At 37.1% G+C, this 22,962-nt stretch overlaps 2 protein-coding genes across 5 annotated transcripts in view; one reads left to right on the top strand and one right to left on the bottom strand.

Moving 5' to 3' along the window:
• Nucleotides 1-19,350, bottom strand: part of NDUFAF2 (NADH:ubiquinone oxidoreductase complex assembly factor 2) — a 217,418-nt gene extending 198,068 nt beyond the window's left edge. Inside the window, exon 1 of the mRNA XM_032280140.1 lies at nt 19,098-19,350. Coding sequence (XP_032136031.1) covers nt 19,098-19,224 — 127 coding nt within the window. The 5' untranslated portion in view covers nt 19,225-19,350. The remainder of the gene's footprint in view (nt 1-19,097) is intronic.
• A 46-nt stretch (nt 19,351-19,396) lies between these two features.
• ERCC8 (ERCC excision repair 8, CSA ubiquitin ligase complex subunit) overlaps nt 19,397-22,962 on the top strand; it is a 78,775-nt gene continuing 75,209 nt past the window's right edge. For 3 of the 4 annotated variants that reach the window (XM_032280105.1, XM_032280127.1, XM_032280118.1), the window contains exon 1: nt 19,397-19,548. In XM_032280105.1, the coding sequence (XP_032135996.1) occupies nt 19,472-19,548 (77 nt within the window). In that variant the 5' untranslated portion in view covers nt 19,397-19,471. The remainder of the gene's footprint in view (nt 19,549-22,962) is intronic. The other variant, XM_032280113.1, reaches the window with a different exon arrangement.

Consider the following 22,962-nt stretch of genomic DNA (forward strand, 5'->3'; position numbering starts at 1 on the left):
TTCAACAAAGTATTTTAAAGTAAGTTCAACTTTTTATAGATATCACTAACCAGAAGGCATGTTTTAGCTAAAATCATAAAACATTTTAGGATATTCTATCAATCTGATGATGTCCATGGATGATTACATCATGTGACCTCTGGATCTCTGATAAGAAGGAATGTTACTACCGAAAAATTAAATGTTTAATTTTTAAATTTTTTGATCAATTCTTCAAAATATAATTGCCACTTACCTCACTGTGCATTACTGGTTAGGAATAATCCATATTATCATTTAAAAATCTTTATCTTAGAAGTTACTTCATAAAACAGTAGTGCAGAGCTTATTTGGAAGAAAGAAATACATCTGATTACTTTAGAGAAATGATTACTCCATCAAGTCAATTCAAAAAAATTTAAGTCAACCTGTAATTTTTTTAAAACAATTCTGCCATCTACTGGAAAAATCTGAAATGTCTTCATAATTTCCCAAAAGTTAGATTAAATATCACATTGAAAAGAGCAATATATCACGATCTTCCAATTAGCTACTAAAAACAAGAGACTTTACTTATAATTCCGACAACTTCATTTGTTTTGTTTCTTAATAACTACTTAATTACATACTAATTCATTATAATTTTTAGTGTATTTTAAATCCTAAATACAAATATATTGAGGTGATGTAATTTAAAACAATGCAGGATTACAATTACATATAACAGTAGATAACATAGGTTTTAATATATTCATCCTAAAAAAAAAATAAGACTGGGTATCTTAACAAGTTTGAGGCTGGCAATGAAATTATTTTTAGAAGAACACTGACTAAACCAAGTCCAAACCTGAACCACATTAGAGGCGTTATGACATTATGAAGAGATACTCTAATTTCTAATGAGAACATTTTAGTCCCTGAAGAATAATTTGGCCAATTTATCATAATAAAAAGTATATCTTAAACATCTGTCTCAAGATTTTATAAAACTAGTTAATCATTTTCTGTGGTTCTTTTATATTTTGTTTTGTTTTTGTCTTTATGCCTCTGGGTCCATAGCACCTCAATTCATTGAAAAGCTACTTTTTCAGCATCTACTTTCTATCCATACATATGCATATAAAGTACATTTAAGTATTCAGAAACATAACAATCACCTCAAATTTAAAATGAGGATAATCATCCCTGGTTACATGGTTGTTATAAAAATGTGGAATAATCAGAGTTAGCACTCAATAAATAGTGGCTATCATTACTTTAAGTATTTCTAAAAAGACTGAAAGCTACAAGAGATTGAGAACAAAATGAATGAAAAAAATGTGTTTTCAATTTGTGTTACAAATTAAATATGAAAACTTCATATTAAAATACCCCATGATTCATGTTTACTTCCTTTATCTCCCAAAACCCAACTGAATTTATTAAAGAATATATGAGAGGAGATGTAGCTATGCTAGAAAACAAAGGTACCATTAAAAGGTCAGAAACTAAGGTCAAAAGGCCTGAAATACACAAAACAGGTGTTTAGCTTAGATGAGTAATCAATAACTATCTGTCGCATGAGAAAATTAACAAATGATACAGGATGAGATGAAAAGCAAACTTAGCAGTGCTGACTGGCCTATGAATCAGCACGAGCAAACACGCCTCCCTAGAAAGAATCAATATAGTTTTCCAAAAATAGGTCCTGAGAAAACTCCAAAATTGGAGCAGTAAGGCTAACAGCAAGTGGCAAATGTTAACAGTCCAGTCCAAAAAAATTCGGAAATGCCACCAGTCCTACTACAGGGAGTCCTGGTTATCACTAATACAAGTTACACACAAAATACAGGTTTTTAAAAAAATGACAAAAAGAAAACATCAAAAGAACAACGCCAAACCATAATATGTGGTCATGTCCCAATGAGCCCCTTCACTATTTCTCACAGGCAACTAAAACTTTCGCCTAATACTGATAGTCTTAAGATTCCCACTAGCAGGGACTGAAAGTGAAGGGACCCTGTATTCAGTATAGTTCTACCAAAGTAATTCTACCAGAATTACTTTGAGAGCTACTGGCCTGTAATATTCACTGGGGTCTGTCTGGGTATAATCAGCTAATTTCAAGTAAATCGAGGGTTATGCTGCAAAAGATATCTAAGGAGGGTAATCAGGAATCAGAAAAACAGTTTTTAAAAAGATAAAAGGTAAAGCTATAGAAACTTGAAAACCAAACTGTTTTAAAAAAGGTAAACAGATCAGCCGATAAACAAGAACATTATAGGATAACCAAGAAAATATGAATGGCTAGATATCTGATGATATTAAGGGATTTTTTTATTTCTATATACAATGACGGTGTTATTTTTACATTTTAAAACAGGAGCGCTTGTGTTTAAAAGACACATACTGAAACATATATAGGTAAGTTGACAAGATGTTTGTTACCTGCTTCAAAATAATATAGGAAAGATAACTGAGGGTTATGAAGAAAATAATATTTAACCACAGTATAACTGTAAAAAGTGAGTTTTAGGTATGTGGCAGTTTGCTTTCTCATTCTCTCTACTTCTTATGTTTGAAATATTTTAATTCAATAATTAAAAATAAATGAAACAGTAATTCTCAAGTTAGAACGAAAGGTAAAATCCAACTAATATTCTTAAAAATGAAGCACAAAGAAAAGGTGTAAAACACCCTTCAATTATAAACAAAATTCTATTTCTGATTAGCAAACCTCAATTTTAAATTAATAACTTTAAAGTTTGGTTAATAACTCTTTTGATCTGGTTTCTCAGAAGCATTTGAGAACTTCATATTCAAAAGCCAGATTTTTCTTTTTAACTAAAAATCACAAAATATAAAATTCAGAAAATGTTATTATAAATAATGTTTGGCACACTGATAATCCAAGTATATGTGTGTCTAAATATACTCACATAGAAATATAGAAAGTATAGAAAATATAGTTTGGCAGTAAATGTTTTCATAAAAACCTCAGCATAAATTTTTCTCAGCTCACATCTTTTATAAATGTATAAGTAACACTTCAAAAAACTGAGATAACATACAAATCAATCAATGTGATATACCACATTAACAAAATGAAACACTGTATGACCATCTCAATAGATGCAGGAAAAGCATTCAATAAAATTCAGTCCTTTTCATGATAAAAATTCTCAACATCAGGAGGTATAGAAGGAATGTACCTCAAAATAATGAAGGCCATATATGACAAATCCATAGTTAACATTATATTCAAGAGTGAAAAACTGAAAGCTTTTCCTCTAACGTCAGGAATGAGACAAGGATGCCCGCTCTCACCACTCCAATTCAAAAACAGAAGTCCTAGCAAGAATAAGTGGTCAAGAAAAACAAACAAATGACATCCGAATTGGAGAGGACGAAGCTGCAGATAACGATCTTATACATAGAAAGCCCCAAAGATTCCACACACAAAAGAAAAGCTGTTCAGACTAATGAATGAATTCAGCAAAGCTGCAAAATATAAAGTCAATATAGAGGCCAGGCATGGTGGCTAATGCCTGTAATCCCAGCATTTTGGAGGCCAAGACAGCCTAGGAGTTCAAAACCAGCCTGGGCAACATGGTGAAATCTCATTTCTACAAAAAATTCAAAAATTAGCTGAACATGGTGGCACGTATCTGTAGTTCCAGTACTTGGGAGGATTACTTAGGCCCCGGAGGCAGAGGCTGCAGTGAGCCAAGATCACACCAGTGCCCTCCAGCCTGGGTGACAGAGTGAAATTCTGTCTTAAAAACAACAATAAAAAAAGTCAACATACAAAAATCTATTGAATGTCTATATACCATCAACAAATTATCTGAAAAGCAAATTACAAAAACAACCTACTTACAATAACATCAAAAAATACTTAAGAATGAACTAAGCCGTTGAAAGACTTATACACTGAAAACTATAAAACACTGATGAAAGAAATGCTTTAAAGCAGACACGAATAAATGCAAAGACATCGGATATGTTCATGGACTGGAAGAATTAATAAAGTGTTCATACTACCCAACACAATCTACAGATTCAACACAATCTCTATTAAAACTCCAATGATACTTTCTTTCCAGAAATAGAAACAACAATCCTAAAATTCATATGGAATTACAAAAAGACACTGAGTAGCCAAAGCAATTTTAAGCAGGAAGAACAAAGCTGGAGGCATCACACTGTGTGATTTCGAAATACATTTAAAAGCTACAGTAATCAAAACAGTATGGTATCAGCATAAAACCAGACACAATGGAACAGAAGACAGAATCTAGTAATAAACCCACACATGAAGTCAAGTGTGTTTTGACAATTATGCCAAGAACACACAATGGAGAAAGGATAATCTCTTCAAATAAATGGTACTGGGATAACTAGATATCCCCATGCAGAAGAATGAAATTGGACCCTTATCTCACACTATATATAAAAATCAACTCAATATGAATTAAAGACTTCAATGTAAGTCCCTAAACTACAAAACTCTTAGAAGAAAACAAGGAACAAACTTCCTGACATTGGCTTTGGCAATTATTTCTTGGATATGACACCAAAAGCACAAAACAATGAAAGCAAAAATAGATAAGTCAGATTACATCAAACCAAAATATTTTGGCAAAGCAAAGGATACAAAGGCAACCTATGAAATAGAAGAAATATTTGCAAACCATATCTCATAAAGGATTAAAAACCAAAATATATAAGCAACTTTTTTTTTTTTAATTTTTTTTTTTTTTTTTGAGATGGAGTTTTGCTCTTGTTACCCAGGCTGGAGTGCAATGGCGCGATCTCGGCTCACCACAACCTCCGCCTCCTGGGTTCAGGCAATTCTCCTGCGTCAGCCTCCTGAGTAGCTGGGATTACAGGCACGCGCTACCATGCCCAGCTAATTTTTTGTATGTTTAGTAGAGACGGGGTTTCACCATGTTGATTGGGATGGTCTCGATCTCTTGACCTCGTGATCCACCTGCCTTGGCCTCCCAAAGTGCTGGGATTACAGGTGTGAGCCACCATGCCCGGCCCCACAACTTCTATGACTTAATAGCAAAAAACCAAATAACTTGATTTTAAAATGGACAAAGGAACTTACAGACATTTCTCCAAAGAAAACATGCAAGTAGCCAATAGGTGCGTATATGAAAAGGTTCTCAACATCACTAGCCATCAGGGAAATCACATTAAAACCAAAATAAGCTATCACCTTACACCTGTTAGGATGGCTACTATTAAAAAAAAAAAAAAAAAAAGACAGCAGAGCATGGAGGCTCATTCCTATAATCCCAGCACTTTGGGAGGCCAAGGCAGGTGGATCACTTGAGGTCATGAGGTCAAGACCAGCCTGTCAACATGGCAAAACCCCATCTCTACTAAACGTACAGAAAATTAGCTGGGCAAGGTGGCATGTGCCTGTAGTCCCCACTACTAGGGAGGCTGAGGTGAGAGAATTGCTTGAACTGGGGAGGCAGAGGTTGCAGTGAGCCAAGATCCTCCTGCTGTACTCCAGCTGGGCAACAGAGTGAGACTCTGTCTCAAAGTTAAAAAAAAAAGACAACAATTGTTGGCAAGGATGTGGAAAAAAGAGAACTCTTTTACACTGCCTATGGGAATGTAAACTGGTACAGTCATTATGGAAAACTGAATGGAGTTTTCTCAAAAAATTTAGAATATAACTACCAAATGCTCCAGCAATCCTACTTACATAGCCAAAGGATTTGAAATCAGGATCTCAAAGATGTTTATACTCCCATGTTCATTGTGGCATTATTCACAAAATCCGTTATAGGGAAACAACTAAATGTCCACTGATAGATGAATGGCTAAAGAAAATACGTTATATATACATAATGGATTATTCAGCCATAAAAGTGAAGAAAATCCTGTCATTTGTGACAACATAAATGACTCTTGAGGGCATTATGTTAAGTAAAATAAGCCAGGCACAGAGGCCACGTATTCAATGAATCTAAAATAATCAAATTCATAGAAGCAGAGGATGAAATGATGGTTGCCAGATGTTAGGGGGAAAGGTAAATGAAAAGATATCAGTCAAAGAGTACAAAGTTTCTTTTATACAAGATGAGTAAGTTCTAGAAGATCTAGTGTATGGAATAGTGATTACAGTTTGCAAGACTATGTTACACACTTAAAATTGTACAAAACAGGGAGATCTTACATTAAGTGTTCCTATCACATACACAAAATAATAATAAGAAATAAGAGGGTGGAAGAAAACTTTTGGAGTTGATGTTTATGGCACAGATTGTGTTGATGGTTTTATGGGTATATACTTATGTTTAAACTCAAGTTGCATATGTTAAATATGTACAGCTCTTTATATATCAATTTTGTATATCAATTTGTACCTAAATAAAGCAGTTTAAGAAACAGAACAAATTGACAAAATTATGTTAATTCTAAGATATTCTAATAAAATGTTGAACTAGAATGAGAAGTTTATTTCATAATTATTAAAATAGGAAGTTTCAAAATCACTGCAAGTTGCCTGGTACAAACAATTCATTAGAAAAGGTTATGTGATTTTTTAAAATGTATTCTAAAAATAAATCTGTTGTGTTTGATAGAACACTTGTCCTGGGTCCTAAAACAAAACACCACTGTTACCTAATGTCCACTGCCATCTCTGCCTTACCTACCTAACGGAATTTGGTTTTAGGAGCACCAACTGAAGCTAGTATTATGAAAAGTAACAGATTAGTTGCAACACACAAATACCTACATTCAAGTAATTTATAATGTCATTATGTTTTCTTCTTATCATTATTTTGTTTTTATTTTTTGAGATGGAGTCTCACTGCCAGTGGCAAGATCTCAGCTCACTGCGATCTCTACCTCCTGGATTCAAGTAATTCTCCTACCTCAGTCTCCTAAGTAGCTGGGATTACAGGTGTCCACCAACACACCCAGCTAATTTCTATATTTTTAGTAGAGATGGGATTTCACCATGTTGGCCAGGCTGGTCTCAAACTCTTGATCTCAAGCAATCTGCCTGCCTTGGCCTCCCAAAGTGCTGGGATTACAGGTACGAGCCACCATGCCTGGCCCTCCTATGGTTATTTTTTTCCCTCTCTCTCTATTCCCATAACTACAGCCCAGTGGGATCTCTTTCTAAAATCATGGTAAATCTAGCAATGCCAGCACATCATAGACCATTTTAGTTCCTCTCCTCTCCCTTCTAGCTCACCTTCACAAGGCCTCTGAAGTCATTTCTCTGGAATCTCTAATCATGTCACAAACTTTTCCCTGTTGAAAAGCTTTCAATGGCTACCTATTATCTACAGAATGAAGTATAAACTTCAAATCTATATTTTTCAAGGACTTTTATAATCTGACCTTGTCTATTCCCTCAGTAAAATAGTCTTCTCTTCTACACTTAAGTCAACACACATGGGACTACCTTCCAACACATTTTACCCTTCTTATACTTAACCAGGAGTACTTTCCTACTACTCTTTCTGAAATCATACTTGTCCTTCAAGGTACTGATGAAATGTTTTCAGCTACATATCTTCCTAAATTCTCCCAGTTACAATTAAACACAAAGCACCTTCTTTTTTTATAAGCATAGCTCTAACAGTCCGAAAGTTTTTTCTTAAAAAAGCTAAACATCTACCCTCTGATCGAAGGTCAGAGTTAAAAATTAAACAGATGACTCTTAATTCTTTTCTATGCAACAGTCTTTCAAATACTTGAAGCACCTCATAAATTATCTCTTCATACAGTAAATTTCCTCAAAATTCACAGCTCATACTTATAGAGATAATTTCTAGGAGTTTTCATTATCAAAACCAGCTATGTCTGGATATTCCAGGTTTGCAACCATCTCTCTTAAAGTGAGGTATCCATAACCAAACACAATACTCTAAACCAGTGTTTTTAAAACTTAGGCAAATGATTCATACTCCCCCAAATTTGGACATTCACAATGTCTATTAACAAATTAACGGGATTCAGGGGAAGATGGCCGAAAGGAAACTTCTCCGGAGTCCAGCTACCACCGAGTGAGACAGAACCAAAGCGATATGCGCGTCTCAGAGCAAGGTACTGGTTTTGTTTTAAAAGAGCTGGTTGAACAGCAGGATTAACCCCAAAAAAAGGCAGTGAAAGCAGCCCAAAGGTGTCTAGCCGATGCAAGGCAGGGCACTGCCCCACGTGGAAAGTGTATCAGGCACGGAGGATGGGGGTGGAGGGCATCACCTCCTCGCTTCTCTGAATCAGATACAGTAATTGACTCCGAGACTTCAGCAGCACACAGACCAGGAAAACACTGCCTTGCTGAGAACCACCCTGTGAACCACCCGGAGTCGCAGACCCAGGCGAAAGCCCAGGCTGGCAGCCCCAGACAGACTGGTTCCTTGTTAGTGCTGACCAGCATGGAGATTTGGACTAATACGAGAAAGCTTGTGAAAAGGAACTGCCCATCCCACAGAAGGGAGAGTTGAAAGCAGGGAGGGGGATACGACCAGACAGACCCCTCCCCCACATGATCCAGCAATCGGAGTCTCTCTCGTGGGAGAGTTTTGCAGTTAACACATCTTCCACCCAGGAACAGTGGGCTGGGCAGAGGGAAAGAGCCCACCATTGGGAAGGCGGGGCTAATCCCACTAGTACAGATACCAGGAGAAGAATCAACAGCAGCCTGGCTGAGACTAAGGCAGCCAGCCCAGCAGCGTCTCCACTGGCAGAAAACGGACAGACTGTCTCAAGTGGCACACTGACATCTGCATTAAAAAAAAAAAAAGCAGTGGCCTTTTGAGGCTCACCACAGCCTCAAACTCCTGGGCTCAAATGATCCTTGGCCTCCCAGTGGACTTTGTAGACAGTCTGATGTGGAGTCTCAAGAAGATTAAAAAAATGTCTCCAATTCCAATAAATGGCTACAATCCAAAAAAAAAAAAAGCCTCATACAGGAGAAATAACCCAACTTTAATAGAAAGGACATCCACTCAGAGAAGATGTGAAGAAACCAGCACAAAAAGGACAAAAACATCAAAGTCCAAAACGCCTCTCCTCCCCAGAGAGATCACAACACACTAGCATGGCAACAAAACAGGTCAGAAAATGATTTTGATGAGCTGACAGAAGTAGGCTTCAGAAGATGGGTAATAACAAACTTCTCTGAGCTAAAAGAACATGTTTTAACTCAATGCAAAGAAACTAAGAACCTTGACTAAAAATTAGATGAAATGCTGACTAGAATAACCAGCCTAGAGAAGAACATAAACAACTTGATGGAGCTGAAAAACACAGCACGAGAACTTCATGAGGAATACACAAGTTACAATAGCCGAATCGATCACGCAGAAGAAAGGATATCAGAGATCAAAGATCAACTCAATGAAGTAAAAAGAGAAGACAAGAAAAGAGAAAAAAGAGTGAAAAGAAATGAGCAAAGCCTCCAGGAAATATTGCATTATGTGAAAAGACTTAATGTATGCTTGATCAGTGTACCTGAAGAAGATGGGGAAAATGAATCCAAGCTGAAAGACACTCTTCAAAATATTATCCAGGACAACTTCTACAACGTAGAAAAGCAGGCCAACATTCAAATACAGGCAATACAAAGAACACCACAGAGATACTCCTCAAGAAGAGCAACCCCAAGGCACATAATCATCAGATTCACCAGGGTTGAAATAAAGGAAAAAATGCTAAGGGCAGCCAGAGAGAAAGTTTGAGTCACCCACAAAGGAAAGCCCATCAGACTCACAGATGATCTCTCAGCAGAAACCCTACAAGCCAGAAGAGAGCGGGGACCAATACTCAACATCTTTAAAGAAAAGAACTTTCAACCCAGAATCTCATATCCAGCCAAACTGAGCTTCATAAATGAAGGAGAAATAAAATCCTTTATGGACAAACAATTACTGAAAGATTTCGTCACCACCAGACCTGCCCTACAAGAGCTCCTGAAGGAAGCACTAAACACAGAAAAAAAATCTAGTACCAGCTACTGCAAAAACGAACCAAATGGTAAAGACCAATGACACAATGAGGAAACTGCGTTGACCAATGGGCAAAACAAATAACCAGTAACAAAAGGGAGGATCAAATTCACACATAACAATATTAACGTTAAATGTAAACGGCATAAATGCCCCAATCAAAAGACACAGACTGGGCAAACTGGGTAAAAAGTCAAAACCCATCAGTGTGCTGTATTCAGGAGACCCACCTCACATGCAAAGACACACATACACTCAAAATAAAGGGATGGAAGAATTACCAAGGAAATAGAGAGAAAAAAAACAGGGGTTGCAATTTTAGTCTCTGATAAAATCGACTTTAAACCAACAAAGAACAGAAAAGACAAAGAAGGACACTACATAAAGGTGAAAGGATCAATACATCAAGAAGAGCTAACTTTCCTAAATATATATGCACCCAATACAAGAGCTCCCAGATACATAAAGCAAGTTCTTAATGACCTACAAAGAGACTTAGTCTCCCTCACAGTAATAGTGGGAGACTTTAACACTCCACTGTAAACATTACACAGATCAATGAGACAGAAAATCAAAAAGGATATACAGGACTTGAACGCAGAATACGAACAAGCGGACCTAATAGACATCCACAGATCTCTCCACCCCACAGCCACAGAATATACATTCTTCTCAGCACCACATCACACTTACTCTAAAACTGACCACATAATTGGAAGTAAATCACTCGTCAGCAAATGCAAAAAAACAGAAATCATAACAAACAGTCTCTCAGGCCACAGTGCAATCAAATTGGATCTCAGGATTAGGAAACTAACTCAAAACCACGCAACTTCATGGAAACTGAAAAACTAGCTCCTAAATGTTGACTGGATAAACAATGAAATGAAGGCAGAAATAAAGATGTTCTTCGAAACCAACAAGAACGAGAACACAATGTACCAGAATCTCTGAGACACATTTAAAGCAGTGTCTAGAAGGAAATTTATAGCAATAAATGCCCACATGAGAAATGAGGAAAGATCTAAAATCGACACCCTATCATCAAAATTGAAAGAGCTAGAGGAGCAAGTTTAAAAAAACTCAAAAGCTAGCAGAAGACAAGAAATAACTCAGATCAGAGCAGAAACGAAGGAGATGGAGACACAAAAAACAATTCAAAAACTCAATAAATTCAGGAGCTGTTTTTTTGAAAATATCAACAAATTAGGCTGCTAGCCAGATTAATAAAAAAGAAAAGAGAGAAGAATCAAATAGATGCAATAAAAACAATAAAGGGGATATCACCACCAATCCCACAGAAACACAAACTACCATCAGAACTTACTACAAACAACTCTATACACATAAGCCAGTAAACCGGGAAGAAATGGATAAATTCATAGACACTTACACCCTACCAAAACAAAACCAGAAAGAAGTTGAAACCCCGAATGGACCAATAGCAAGGGCTGAAATTGAGGCAGCCATTAATAGCCTACCAACCAAAAAAAGTCCAGGTCCAGATGGGTTCACAGCTGAATTCTACCAGATGTACAAAGAGGAGCTGGTACCAATCATTCTGAAACTATTCCAAACAATACAAAAAGAGGGAAGTGTCCCCAAATCATTTTATGAGACCAATATCATCCTGATACCAAAACCTGGCCCTCAACAAAAAAATAAAATTTCAGGCCAATCTCCATGGTGACCATAGATGCAAAAATCTTCAATAAAATACTGGCAAACTGATTGCAACAGCACATCAAAATGCTAATCCATCATGATCAAGTAGGCTTCATCCCAGGGATGCAAGCCAGGTTCAACATATGCAAGTCCATAAGCATAATCCACCACATAAAAACTCTCAATAAACTAGGTATCGATAGAACCTATCACAAAATAATAAAAGCTATTTACGACAAACCCACAGCCAATATCATACTGAATGGGCAAAAACTGGAAGCATTCCCTTTGAAAGCTGGCAATAGACAAGGATGCCCTCTCTCTGTACTCTTATTCAATATAATATTGCAAGTTTTAGCCAGAGCAATCAGGCAAGACAAAGAAATAAAGGGTATTCAATTAGGAAAAGAGGAAGTCAAATTGTCTCTATTTGCAGATGACATTACTGTATATTTAGAAGACCTCATCGTCTCAGCCCAAACTCTCCTTAAGCTGATAAGCAACTTTGGCAAAGTCTGAGGATACAAAATCAATGTGCAGAAATCACAAGCATTCCTATACACCAATAACAACAAAAAGAGCCAAATCAAGAGCAAACTCCCATTCACAATTGCTACAAGAAGAATAAAATACGTAAGAATACAACTAACAAAGGAGGTAAAGGACCTCTTCAAGGAGAACTACAACCCACTGCTCAAGGAAATAAGAGAATACACAAACAGATCGAAAAACATTCCATGCTCATGGTTAGGAATCAATATTGTGAAAATGGCCATACTGCCCAAAGTAGTTTACAGATTTAATGCTATCCCCATCAAACTATCGATGACCTTCTTCACAGAACTGGAAAAAAACACTTTAACTTCATATGGAACCAAAAAAGAGCCCGCATAGCCAAGACAATCCTAAGCAAAAAGAACAAAGCTGCTGGCATCACGCTGCCAGACTTCAAGCTATACTACAAGGCAACAGTAATCAAAGACAACATGGTACTGGTATCAAAACAGAGACATAGACCAATGGAACAGAACAGAGGCCTCTGGAACAACACCACACATCTACAACCATCTGATCTTTGACAAACCTGACAAAAACAAGCAATGGGGAAACGATCCCGTTTAATAAATGGTGTTGGGAAAACTGGCTAGCTGTGTGCAGAAAGCAGAAACTGGATTCCTTCCTGACACCTTACACTAAAATTAACTCCAGATGAATTAAGGACTTAACTATAAGACCTAACACCATAAAAAAACCTAGAAGAAAACCTAAGCAAAACCATTCAGGACATAGGTATAGGCAAGGACTTCATGACTAATACACCAAAAGCAATGGCAACAAAAGCCAAAATAGACAAATGGGATCTAATTAAACTTCAGAGCTTCTGTACAGCAAAAGAAACAATTAGAGCGAACCAGCAACCAATAGAATGGGAAAAAATTTTTGCAATCTATCCATCTGACAAAGGGCTAACATCCAGAATCAAAAAGAACTGAAATAGATTTACAAGAAAAAACAAACTCATTCAAAAGTGGGCGAAGGACATGAACAGACACTTTTCAAAAGAAGACATATATGAGGCCAACAAATATATGAAAAATGCTCATCAACACTGGTCATTAGAGAAATGCAAATCAAAACCACACTGAGATATCATCTCACTCCAGTTAGAATGCCAATCATTAAAGAATCTGGAGAAACAGATGTTGGAGATGATGTGGAGAAATAGGAACAATTTTACACTGCTGGTGAGAGTGTAAAATAGTTCAACCATTGTGGAAGACAGTGTGGCGATTCCTCAAGGACCTAGAAATAAAATTCCATTTGATCCAGCAATCCCATTACTGGGTATATATCCAAAGAATTATAAATTTTTCTATTATAAAGACACATGCACATGTATCTTCACTGTGGCACTGCTTACAATAGCAAAGACCTGGAACCAATCCAAATACCCATCGATGATAGACTGGACAAGGAAAATGTGGCACATATACACCATGGAATACTATGCAGCCATAAAAAATGATGAGTTTGTGTCCTTTGTGGGGACAGGGATGAATTTGGAAACCATCATTCTCAGCAAACTGACACAAGAACAGAAAATTAAACACTGCATGTTCTCATTCATAGGCGGGTGTTGAACAACGAAAACACATGGACACAGGGAGGGGAACATCATACACTGGGGTCTGTTGAGGGGGAATAGGAGAGGGACAGCGAGGGTTGGGTAGGGACAGCGAGGGTTAGTGAGGTTAGGGAGGGATAACATGGGGAGGAATGCCAGATATAGGTGACGAGGGGATGGAGGCAGCAAACTACATTGCCATGCATGTACCTATGCAACAATCCTGCATGTTCTGCACATATACCCCAGAATCTAAAGTGCAATAAAATATATATGTATATAAAATTAAAAAAATTAAAAACCTGATCTCATCCTCATCTTTCTTCCTCTGTAAATAACATGTATTTTTCTCTGGCTCTATAAAGATTTTCTCTTTATTAATGGCCTTTAGCAATTTGATTATAATATGCCTTGGTGTGGTTTTCTACACTTTTCTTTCATCTGGAATTTGTTAATGTTTTGAGGTCTGTGGATTTTTCGTTTTCATCAAATTTTGAATATTTTTGACCATTATTTTTTCAAATATTTTTGGTCTCCAAAATGACCTTTATCCCTTATGGTCTCCAGTTACACATATTAGGCCAGTTGAGGGTAGCCCACAGCTTGCTAATTGCTCTTTTTTTTCTGGTCTTTTTTCTCTCTGTGTTTTATTTTGGGTGAATTTTATTACTATCTTTCAATCATAAATGTGTAAGGACATAAAAATAGGTATTGAAAATACATGAAGCAAAAACTGACAGTACTGGAAAGAATAAAAGACAAATGTACACATATATTCAGAGACTGCAACATACTTTTTTCAATAATTGATAGAACAAGTTTAAAGAAAAATCAGTATGAATACAGAAAGCTTGAACAACTCTGTATCAACCAGCTTGGGCTAACTGACGTTTACAGTACATTCAACCCAAAATAGAAACATATATAATACATTTTTTTGAAGCGCAAACAGAGCATTTACCAAATCACACCATATTTTTAGGCCATAAAACAATTTACAATAAATTTAAAATAACTTAAATCATATAAAATACGTTCTCTGAATAAAATGGAATTAAACTAGAAGTCAATGAAGATATCTAGAAAATCTTCAAATATTTGTAAATTAAAGAACAGGCTTCTAAATAAATACATGGGTCATGGACAAAATAAGAAAATAGTTGCATGAAAAAAATTTTAATGTAAAAATTTGTCAAATGTGGTCAAAACAGTTACTACAAGAAATTTTAGCATTAAAAATGTATAATAATACATTAAAAAATAAACAGCTCAAATTATGACCTCAGTGGCCACCTTAGGAAACTATAAAAATAAGAACATATAAAACCAACTGAAAGTAGAAGAAAACAATGACAATATAAGAGTAAGCAATAAGGTAGAAACCAATGGAAAAAACTTACAGAGAAAAATCAATGAAACTCAAAGCTGATTTTCTAAAATAATCAATAAAATTAACAAACCACTCATCAGATAGACCAAGAAAACAAGAATAGCCACAAATTATCAATTCAGGAAAGGAAGGATATCACTATAAATCCTACAAATATTTAAAAAAATGACGTATTACAAAAATTTTATGACCATAAATTCAACATATTAGATAAAAAGGGCAAACTACTCAAAAGATAAAAACTACCAAAACTCACCTAAGACGAAATAGATAGCCTGAGTAGTCTTATGACTGTTAAAGACATTGAATTTGTGAGTTAAAAATTTATTATCTTTGATTTTTTAATTCCAGCCTTCTAACAAAGAAAACTCCAGGACTAGATGGCTTCACAGGCAATTTATACCCAACATGTAAGAAATAAATAATACAAATTCTTCACAAACTCTTCCAGAAAATTCAAAAGAATGAAACACAATTCAACTCATTTTATAAGGACAACATTACCCTGAAAACAAACCCAGAAAAACACATTAAAAGGAAGCAAGAAATTAAGATCATAAAAAGACTCACACATGAATGTTCACAATTTATTTGTAATTGTCCCTAACCCAAAACAACCCAAATATCTAGGAAAGGTGAATGGATAAACAAATTATGATATATCCACACAATGGAATATTACTCAGAAACAAAAAGGAATAAACTACTGATGCTCACAAAAACATGGATGAACCTCAAAATAATTATGCTGAGTGAAGAACCTAAAAAAAAGTAGAATCTGTGCTATATGCTTCCATTTAAATAAAATTCTAAAAAATACAAACTAATGTCTAGTGTCAGAAATCAGGTGAGTAGCTATTCATGGAAGCAGAAGCATAGGGCAGGATTAGAAAGGGGCACAACAAATTTTGTGGATACTACATATGTTAACTTTCTTGATTGTGTTGATGGTTTCACAGATATATACATATGTCAAAACTTACCAAATTATACATTTTAAGCATTAGCAAATTATTTTGTCAATTATACTTCAATAAAACTCTTAAAATGCAATTACAATTAAGCAAGAAAAAATACAAATGAGTAACTAAGAATATGTAAAAATAAAAATATTCATGTTATTGTAGAATAGATATGACCAGTAATTTGAAACTTTAATGATATTGTATCTCTATAGAAATGGATGATATAAAAAACTTATATAAATGTATTTTTTGGATTTTCTTGGGGTTTGTTTGTTGTTTTTTTTTTTTTTGAGACAGTCTCACTCAGTCACCCAAGCTAGAGTGCAGTAGCACAATCTCGGCTCACTGCAACCTCTGCTTCCCAGGTTCAAGCGAATCTCCTGCCTCAGCCTCCATAGTAGCTGGGATTACAGGTGCGTGCCACCATACTCGGATAATTTTTGTATTTTTAGTAGAGGAGGGGTTTTACCACGTTGGCCAGGCTGGTCTGGAACTCCTGACCTCAGGTGATCTGGCCAAAGTGCTGGAATTATAGGTGTGAACCATGGCCATCAATGTATTTTTTTAATGGGCAAAGGTTTGAACTTTTGGTGATGCTTCACCAAAGATCTGTGGATAGCAAATAAGCACATAGAAAGACTGTCAACATCTTCAGGCATTAGGAAAATGAAACTTAAAAAAATCACAATGAGATACCACCATACACCTATCAAAATGCCTAAAATAAAAATAAAAACACACCAAAAAAAAGGATAATACTGGCCTGGCCAGGCACAGTGGCTCATGCTGCAATCCCAGCACTTTGGGAGGCTGAGGCAGGTGGATCACCTGAGGTCAGAAGTTCAAGACCAACCTGACCAACATGGAGAAACCCAGTCTCTACTAAAAAACAAAATTAGTGGGGCATAGTGGTGCACACCTGTAATCCCAGCTACTTGGGAGGCTGAGGCAGGAGAATCACTTGAACCAGGGAGGCAGAGGTTGCGGTGTGCCAAGATTATGCCATTGCACTCCAGCCTGGGCAACAAAAGCAAAACTCTGTCTCAAAAACAGGAACAAACAAAAACAGATAATACTAAGTGCTGGTGAGGGTGTGGAAACAACTAGAACTTTAATGCATTGCTGGCAGGAATACAAAATGGTAAAATCACTTTGAAAAGCCGTTTGGTAGTTTCTCATAAAGTTAAACAAACATTGATCACACAACCCAGTAATCCCACTACTTGGTATTTACCCAAGAGAGATGAAAACTTATGTTCACACAAAATCCTGTATGGGAATGTTTGTAGAGGCTTTTGTCATAATCACAGAAACTGGGAACAACCTAATGTACTTCAGCTTGTAAACAGATAAACTGGCAAACCCATACAATGGAATACTACTGAACAATAAAAAGGAACAACTACTGACACATGGATGAATCTCAACTGCATTATGCCAGGTGAAGCAAGCCAGAGTCAAAAGTCTAAATCCTGTATAATTCCATTTATATGATATTCTAGAAAAGGCAAAATTATAGACCCATAAAACGCACTAGTGGTTGCCAAAGGGTGTGGGAATGAACTACTAAGGAGTTAGAGGAAATTCTGATGGTAATGGAATTATTCTATTACTTGATTCCAGTGATGTTGCTCTGTACTCATTTGTCAAAAACCATACAACTGTACTATAAAGGGTGAATGTTACTGTATGTAAATTATACTTCAATTTTTAAAAATCTGACAGTTTGCACTTTTTTTAATGTTACTGACAACTTATAGAAAAGAAACATCTTTCTCTCTGCTTGAAATCTGTCAAGAAATACTTAATACCTCGCTAGGTTCGTTGTGGGCGTTTTTCTTTTTTCGTGAGACCTATTCTCTACATGACAAAGGAGCTCATTAGAGAAACAGGTCTAAATATTAAAAGAAGTTACAGAAAAAGGTTAGGCAAAAATAAATAAATAAATTTGAGTGATAAATCACAGAATATGTTTTATATGTGTGGGAAATGAATGGCACACAATTTTGGAAAGGTCTTAGTGCTTCTCAACATTACTGTTCTTAGATTATCTCTACCTTTCAAGTGAGGATTATGAGACTTGGAGACGACAACTACTTTGTGATTCCCGAGCTATTAGTTGTCAGAACTGAGATTCTAACTCACACCTCTTCGCCTAAAGCCTGACATCGTCTGCCTGCGGCGACGGAAAACACAGATGTTATGACGGCGGCTACACAGTGTGACTTAAATGGACAGCAACGCCTCCTACTCCCCAGACAACCCGCTCCACTACTTGGCACGAATCCTAGACAGAAATACCACGAATAGTGCCGTATTTCTTAAATTGAGCTCATCGTGGTCTTGGAATGCAAACTCCCGAGAACGGACGGAATCAGCGAGCCTTGTGGGGATATGGACCTACGTCTGAGAAGTTTTGGTTGTGAGTAAGGCTCATGGGGCCAGGTCCGGAGCCAGGGTGCCAAAGAAAAGGGCAAACACCAAGAAAGAGGACAGACGAGGAGCTTAAGATACTCCTCTTCAATCACACCACTCAGCTCGGGGGCACAAGGAAGTTGGGGGGAGAGGGGCACCGCGTACGAAAAACCCCTTCCCTGGCCTTCCCTAGACCCTTTGGTAAAAGATTTCCGTGTATTTTTCCCCGCCTCCGGCGCCAGTCGAGGACTAAAACTGAGGCCCTTCTACCGGGGTGGCTGGGAGAAAAGGGGTGTGCGTCTTAACAACGCGAGCAGCTCGTGCGCCGGGGTAAGACGCTGGGTCACAGTGACTGCGGACGCACGAGGCCGGGCCACGGCGTCAGACCGCCGGGGAAAGGCGCCCAGGGCAGGGCCGGGTAGGGCCGGGTAGGGCTCCGACTCCGGAGTGAAGGGGTCGACAGCTGCCAACGAAATCGGGAAATTCCCTCCGGTGACATTCTAAATGTCGCACGATGCATTAGTTGAGTAGGCGCTCTTATATTCCCTCCATTACTGACCACGCAGCCACTGCCCTTGCCCTCACCTCACCTCTCCAGTTCTTGTACCCCGCGATATAATAGTATTTGTTCCCGAACTGGTCCGTGCCCACGTGCTCCTTCACTTCCTTCGACAGCGACCTCCACAAGAAGCGGAACAAATCCTGAGACCAACCCATACCGTCTACCCAGATCCCAGCGCTGTCAGCTGCCGGAACCGCAGTAAGGGTAATGCTCCAGCTGCCTACCCAGCCTACGGTGGCGGAGAAGTCAGGCCCGCCTCCATCCTCTAGCCCTTCTAGTAACGGCGCTCACCATTGGCCGGATATATCACCGCCTGGCCAATGGGAGACTCTGCTGTTCCAGCCCCGCCCCCGAGCTCTGTCATGGCGACGTCCAGTGCTGTAGCCGGTGTGAGGACAAGCTATGCTGGGGTTTTTGTCCGCGCGACAAACTGGTTTGGAGGACCCTCTTCGCCTGCGGAGAGCAGCGTCAACACGGAGGTAAAGAAAACCTTTTTGGCTAACAGGCCAGTTAGAATCTGGACCAATAATTGTAAGCTTTCCCCACACTTTCCCATCTCATCACTTTCCTGCCAGCAGACTCGTATTTACCCTCTTCCGTGTGGCTTACGAAAACAGGATGCTTTTTATTTACTGGTAACAACTTGCAGGCAGGTGGGTTCGCCCTCGGGCTCAGGTGAAGACACTATAAACCTAAATAAGAATGCTTCGCTTTACTGTATTCCTTCTCTTTTAAGTTACTCCAGAGAATAACTACCCTCCAAGGACTACATTCAGTCTACATATTTAGTGAGTTCCTACTGTGTGTCAGGCAGCATATTAAAGGCAGAGGACACAGGTCAGGAATTGAACAAAGTTCAGAATGACCAGATCGGAGAATTGGGGTAGGGACCATTGGCAAGAGATGAAGTAGACAAAAACTAGATGAGGAAGAGCCTTGTGTACTTGGGTAGAGGTGTGAGGATAAGAATAAAGTAACAGCTATTGCAGTTTGTTCTCTACTTGGAGAATGGGTTGCAACTGAGAACAAGAGTGGGAGCCAAGTTAGGTAACTGTTATGATTACACTTGTCCAGGAGAGAGATGATGGAAGCCTGGGCCACAGAGTTGCCAGGTACAATAAAGAAAATGGAGAGATTTGAAAAACATCTAAGAGATAGAATCAGCAGGCCATGGAAATTGATTGGACAAGTGAGGAATGAATAATGATTCCCAGGTCTATGTCTTGTATAAGAAGTTGAATGTTGATAATATACTCTGAGAGAGGGTTTTCCAAAGGGAAGAAGCAAATTTTACTTTTAATTTTGCCCACATGAATTGAGAAACCTGTGAAGATATTTATTTGGACAGTGGAGAACACAGTTGCATATGAGTTCTGCGTTCTGGAGAAATGTAAATATTAGTTTCCAACATTTTATCCCTTACGTTTTCAATGTTGTGAAATATCTCTGAGAGTTCCTTTAATGTGTTTTTTTTGCCAGTGTCATTTCCTCTGACAGATCAGGAGCCTTTCATCACAACCACTTTTCCTCATTTATGTCTATAAGTTCACCTTCATTGATTTCCTCAGTCTAAATGTCTAAAATGTCTCCAGTGTCACCAGTGTCATTGTTCTCACAATCAGCATGTTCCCACAGGCAGCAATTTTTTTCTTTTGCTCCATTTATGTTTAATGCAAGTTTCACTTCTAGTATTATCACTCTTCTTGAGTGCACTTTCATTCTTTTGGCCAATATCCTCTTTTAATTTGTAAAATTCCATGTGGGTTTATTTCAAGAGCGCAGAAATATTAATAACAAACCTACATGCTTTGCAGCCTGCGTGTGAACTGAATAACATGCACAGTGACCAATCACCCGTAGACTCTGAAAGAAGTAAAATTGCAAATTGATCACCAATTTTGATTCATATCTTATTTATGTAATTTGAAATGAAAACCTAGTAGCAAACTTATGCTATTTCTCACAGTTAATAAACTGTGGTAACTGAAATTCATATCGCACTCTGCAAAGTGAGGACTACTTACATATGTTTAAGTCAAATAAAATATTTAAGAATTTAAAATAATTTTTTTTTCCTCCCAAGTAGCTGGGACCACAGGCACGTGCCAACACACCTAGCTAATTTTTAAATTTTTTGTAGAGATGGGGTCTCCCTGTGTTTCCCATTCTGGTCTGGAACTCCTGGGCTCAAGTGATCCTCCTGCCTTTACCTCCCAAAGTGCCAGGATTATAGGTGTGTACTACCACAACCAGCCTAAATTTTTAAAAAAATATTTCCATCATTAAGTGATGTTTTTGCTTAACTAAACAACTATATAGTTCCATTTTATTTATAGGAAATGTCTACTGTTCTTCCTTGTCATCATGTAAGGGCAAAAGTGTGAAGACTGATATGCAGTGTTCACAATTTACACCCTCTGAAAAACTTTTTACAACTTTATTGAGTTATAATTGACATATACTGCACATTTAATTAGAATATACAATTTGATGAATTCTCACAGATATTTACTTTTGAAACCATTACCATAATCAGGAGAGCATCCATTACCCTACAAATGTTGTCACGGTCCTTTATAATCCTTCCCTCCCTTCTTTCTCTGCTTTACCCCCTTCCTTCTCTAGAAACCACTAATCTGCTTTAGGTCACTATGGATTAGTTTGCATATTTAGAATATATAAATGGAATTTTTTTTTTGTCTGGCTTCTTTTACTCAGCATAATTACATTATTTTGAAATTTCTCCATGTTAATTGCATGTATCGATTCCTTTTTATTGCTGTGGAGTATCCCACTCTGCACATATACAACAGTTTATCTAGTCGCTTGTCCATGGACATCTGAGTTGTTTCTAGCTCAGGACTAATACATTGACAGCTGCTCTGAAAATTCATGTGTGAGTCATTGTATGGACATATGCTTTTATTTCTCTTAAGCTCATACCTAACAGTGGAGCAACTAGATATATCCTTTACTTTTTAAGAAACTGACAGTTTTCCAAAAGCATTTTCCATTCCCACTGCTAGTAGGTAAGAGTGCTACTTGCTCCATATTTATGTTTTCCCTTTCCTCCTTTCGTTGAACTATTTAAACATTATTTAGTTTTCTATTTTATATGTTATGATTTTGACAGTATCTTTGTATAAAATTTTAGTAGTTTCTCTAGGAATTATAAAATACATACTTTTCATTGTGTACTTCAAATCATTTCATTGTTTTACTGCTTCATTTGGCATACGAAAGCCTTATCACCCTTTCCCCTCCACTGTATATATTGTCTTATATTTTATATTTACATACATTATATAGTCCATCAGACATTATAATTTTTTTAACCATCGATCATATTTTAAGGAAAAGAATAATCTATTACATTTACCCAGATAGTTATCATTTCTGTTGCTGTCTCTTTATTCGTGATGTCTCTGATTTCCTTCTTATATCTTTTTATTCTCTCCGAAGAACATTGTTTATCAATTTTTTTAGAGTAGGTCTAATGGTTTCTGAAAAGGAATCTGCAGCCATTCAAATCATTGTTTTCCTGTAAGTAATTTATCATTTTTCTCTGGTTGCTTTGAAGACTTCATCATTAGTTTTCAGCAGTTTGATTATGATATGTCTGGTTGCAGATCTCTTTGGATTTATCCTAGTTAGGGTTCATTTTGCTTCTAGAATTCGTAGACTTGTATCTTTATATAAACTTGGGAACTTTCCAGCCATCTTTTCCAACATTTGTTTCTACACTACACTTTTTCTCCTCTCCTTCTATAATTCTAATGACATAAATGTTAGTCCTTTCATAATCATTCCTCTGGTCCCTAAGGCTCTGTTCTTTTTCCCTCCAATCTTTTCCTCTATGTTGTTAGAATATATAATTTTAATTGCTCTATCTT

This window comes from Sapajus apella, unplaced genomic scaffold (assembly GCF_009761245.1).
Source record: "Sapajus apella isolate SASKATOON/1434 unplaced genomic scaffold, GSC_monkey_1.0 scaffold1, whole genome shotgun sequence".
Taxonomy (NCBI): Eukaryota; Metazoa; Chordata; class Mammalia; order Primates; family Cebidae; genus Sapajus; species Sapajus apella.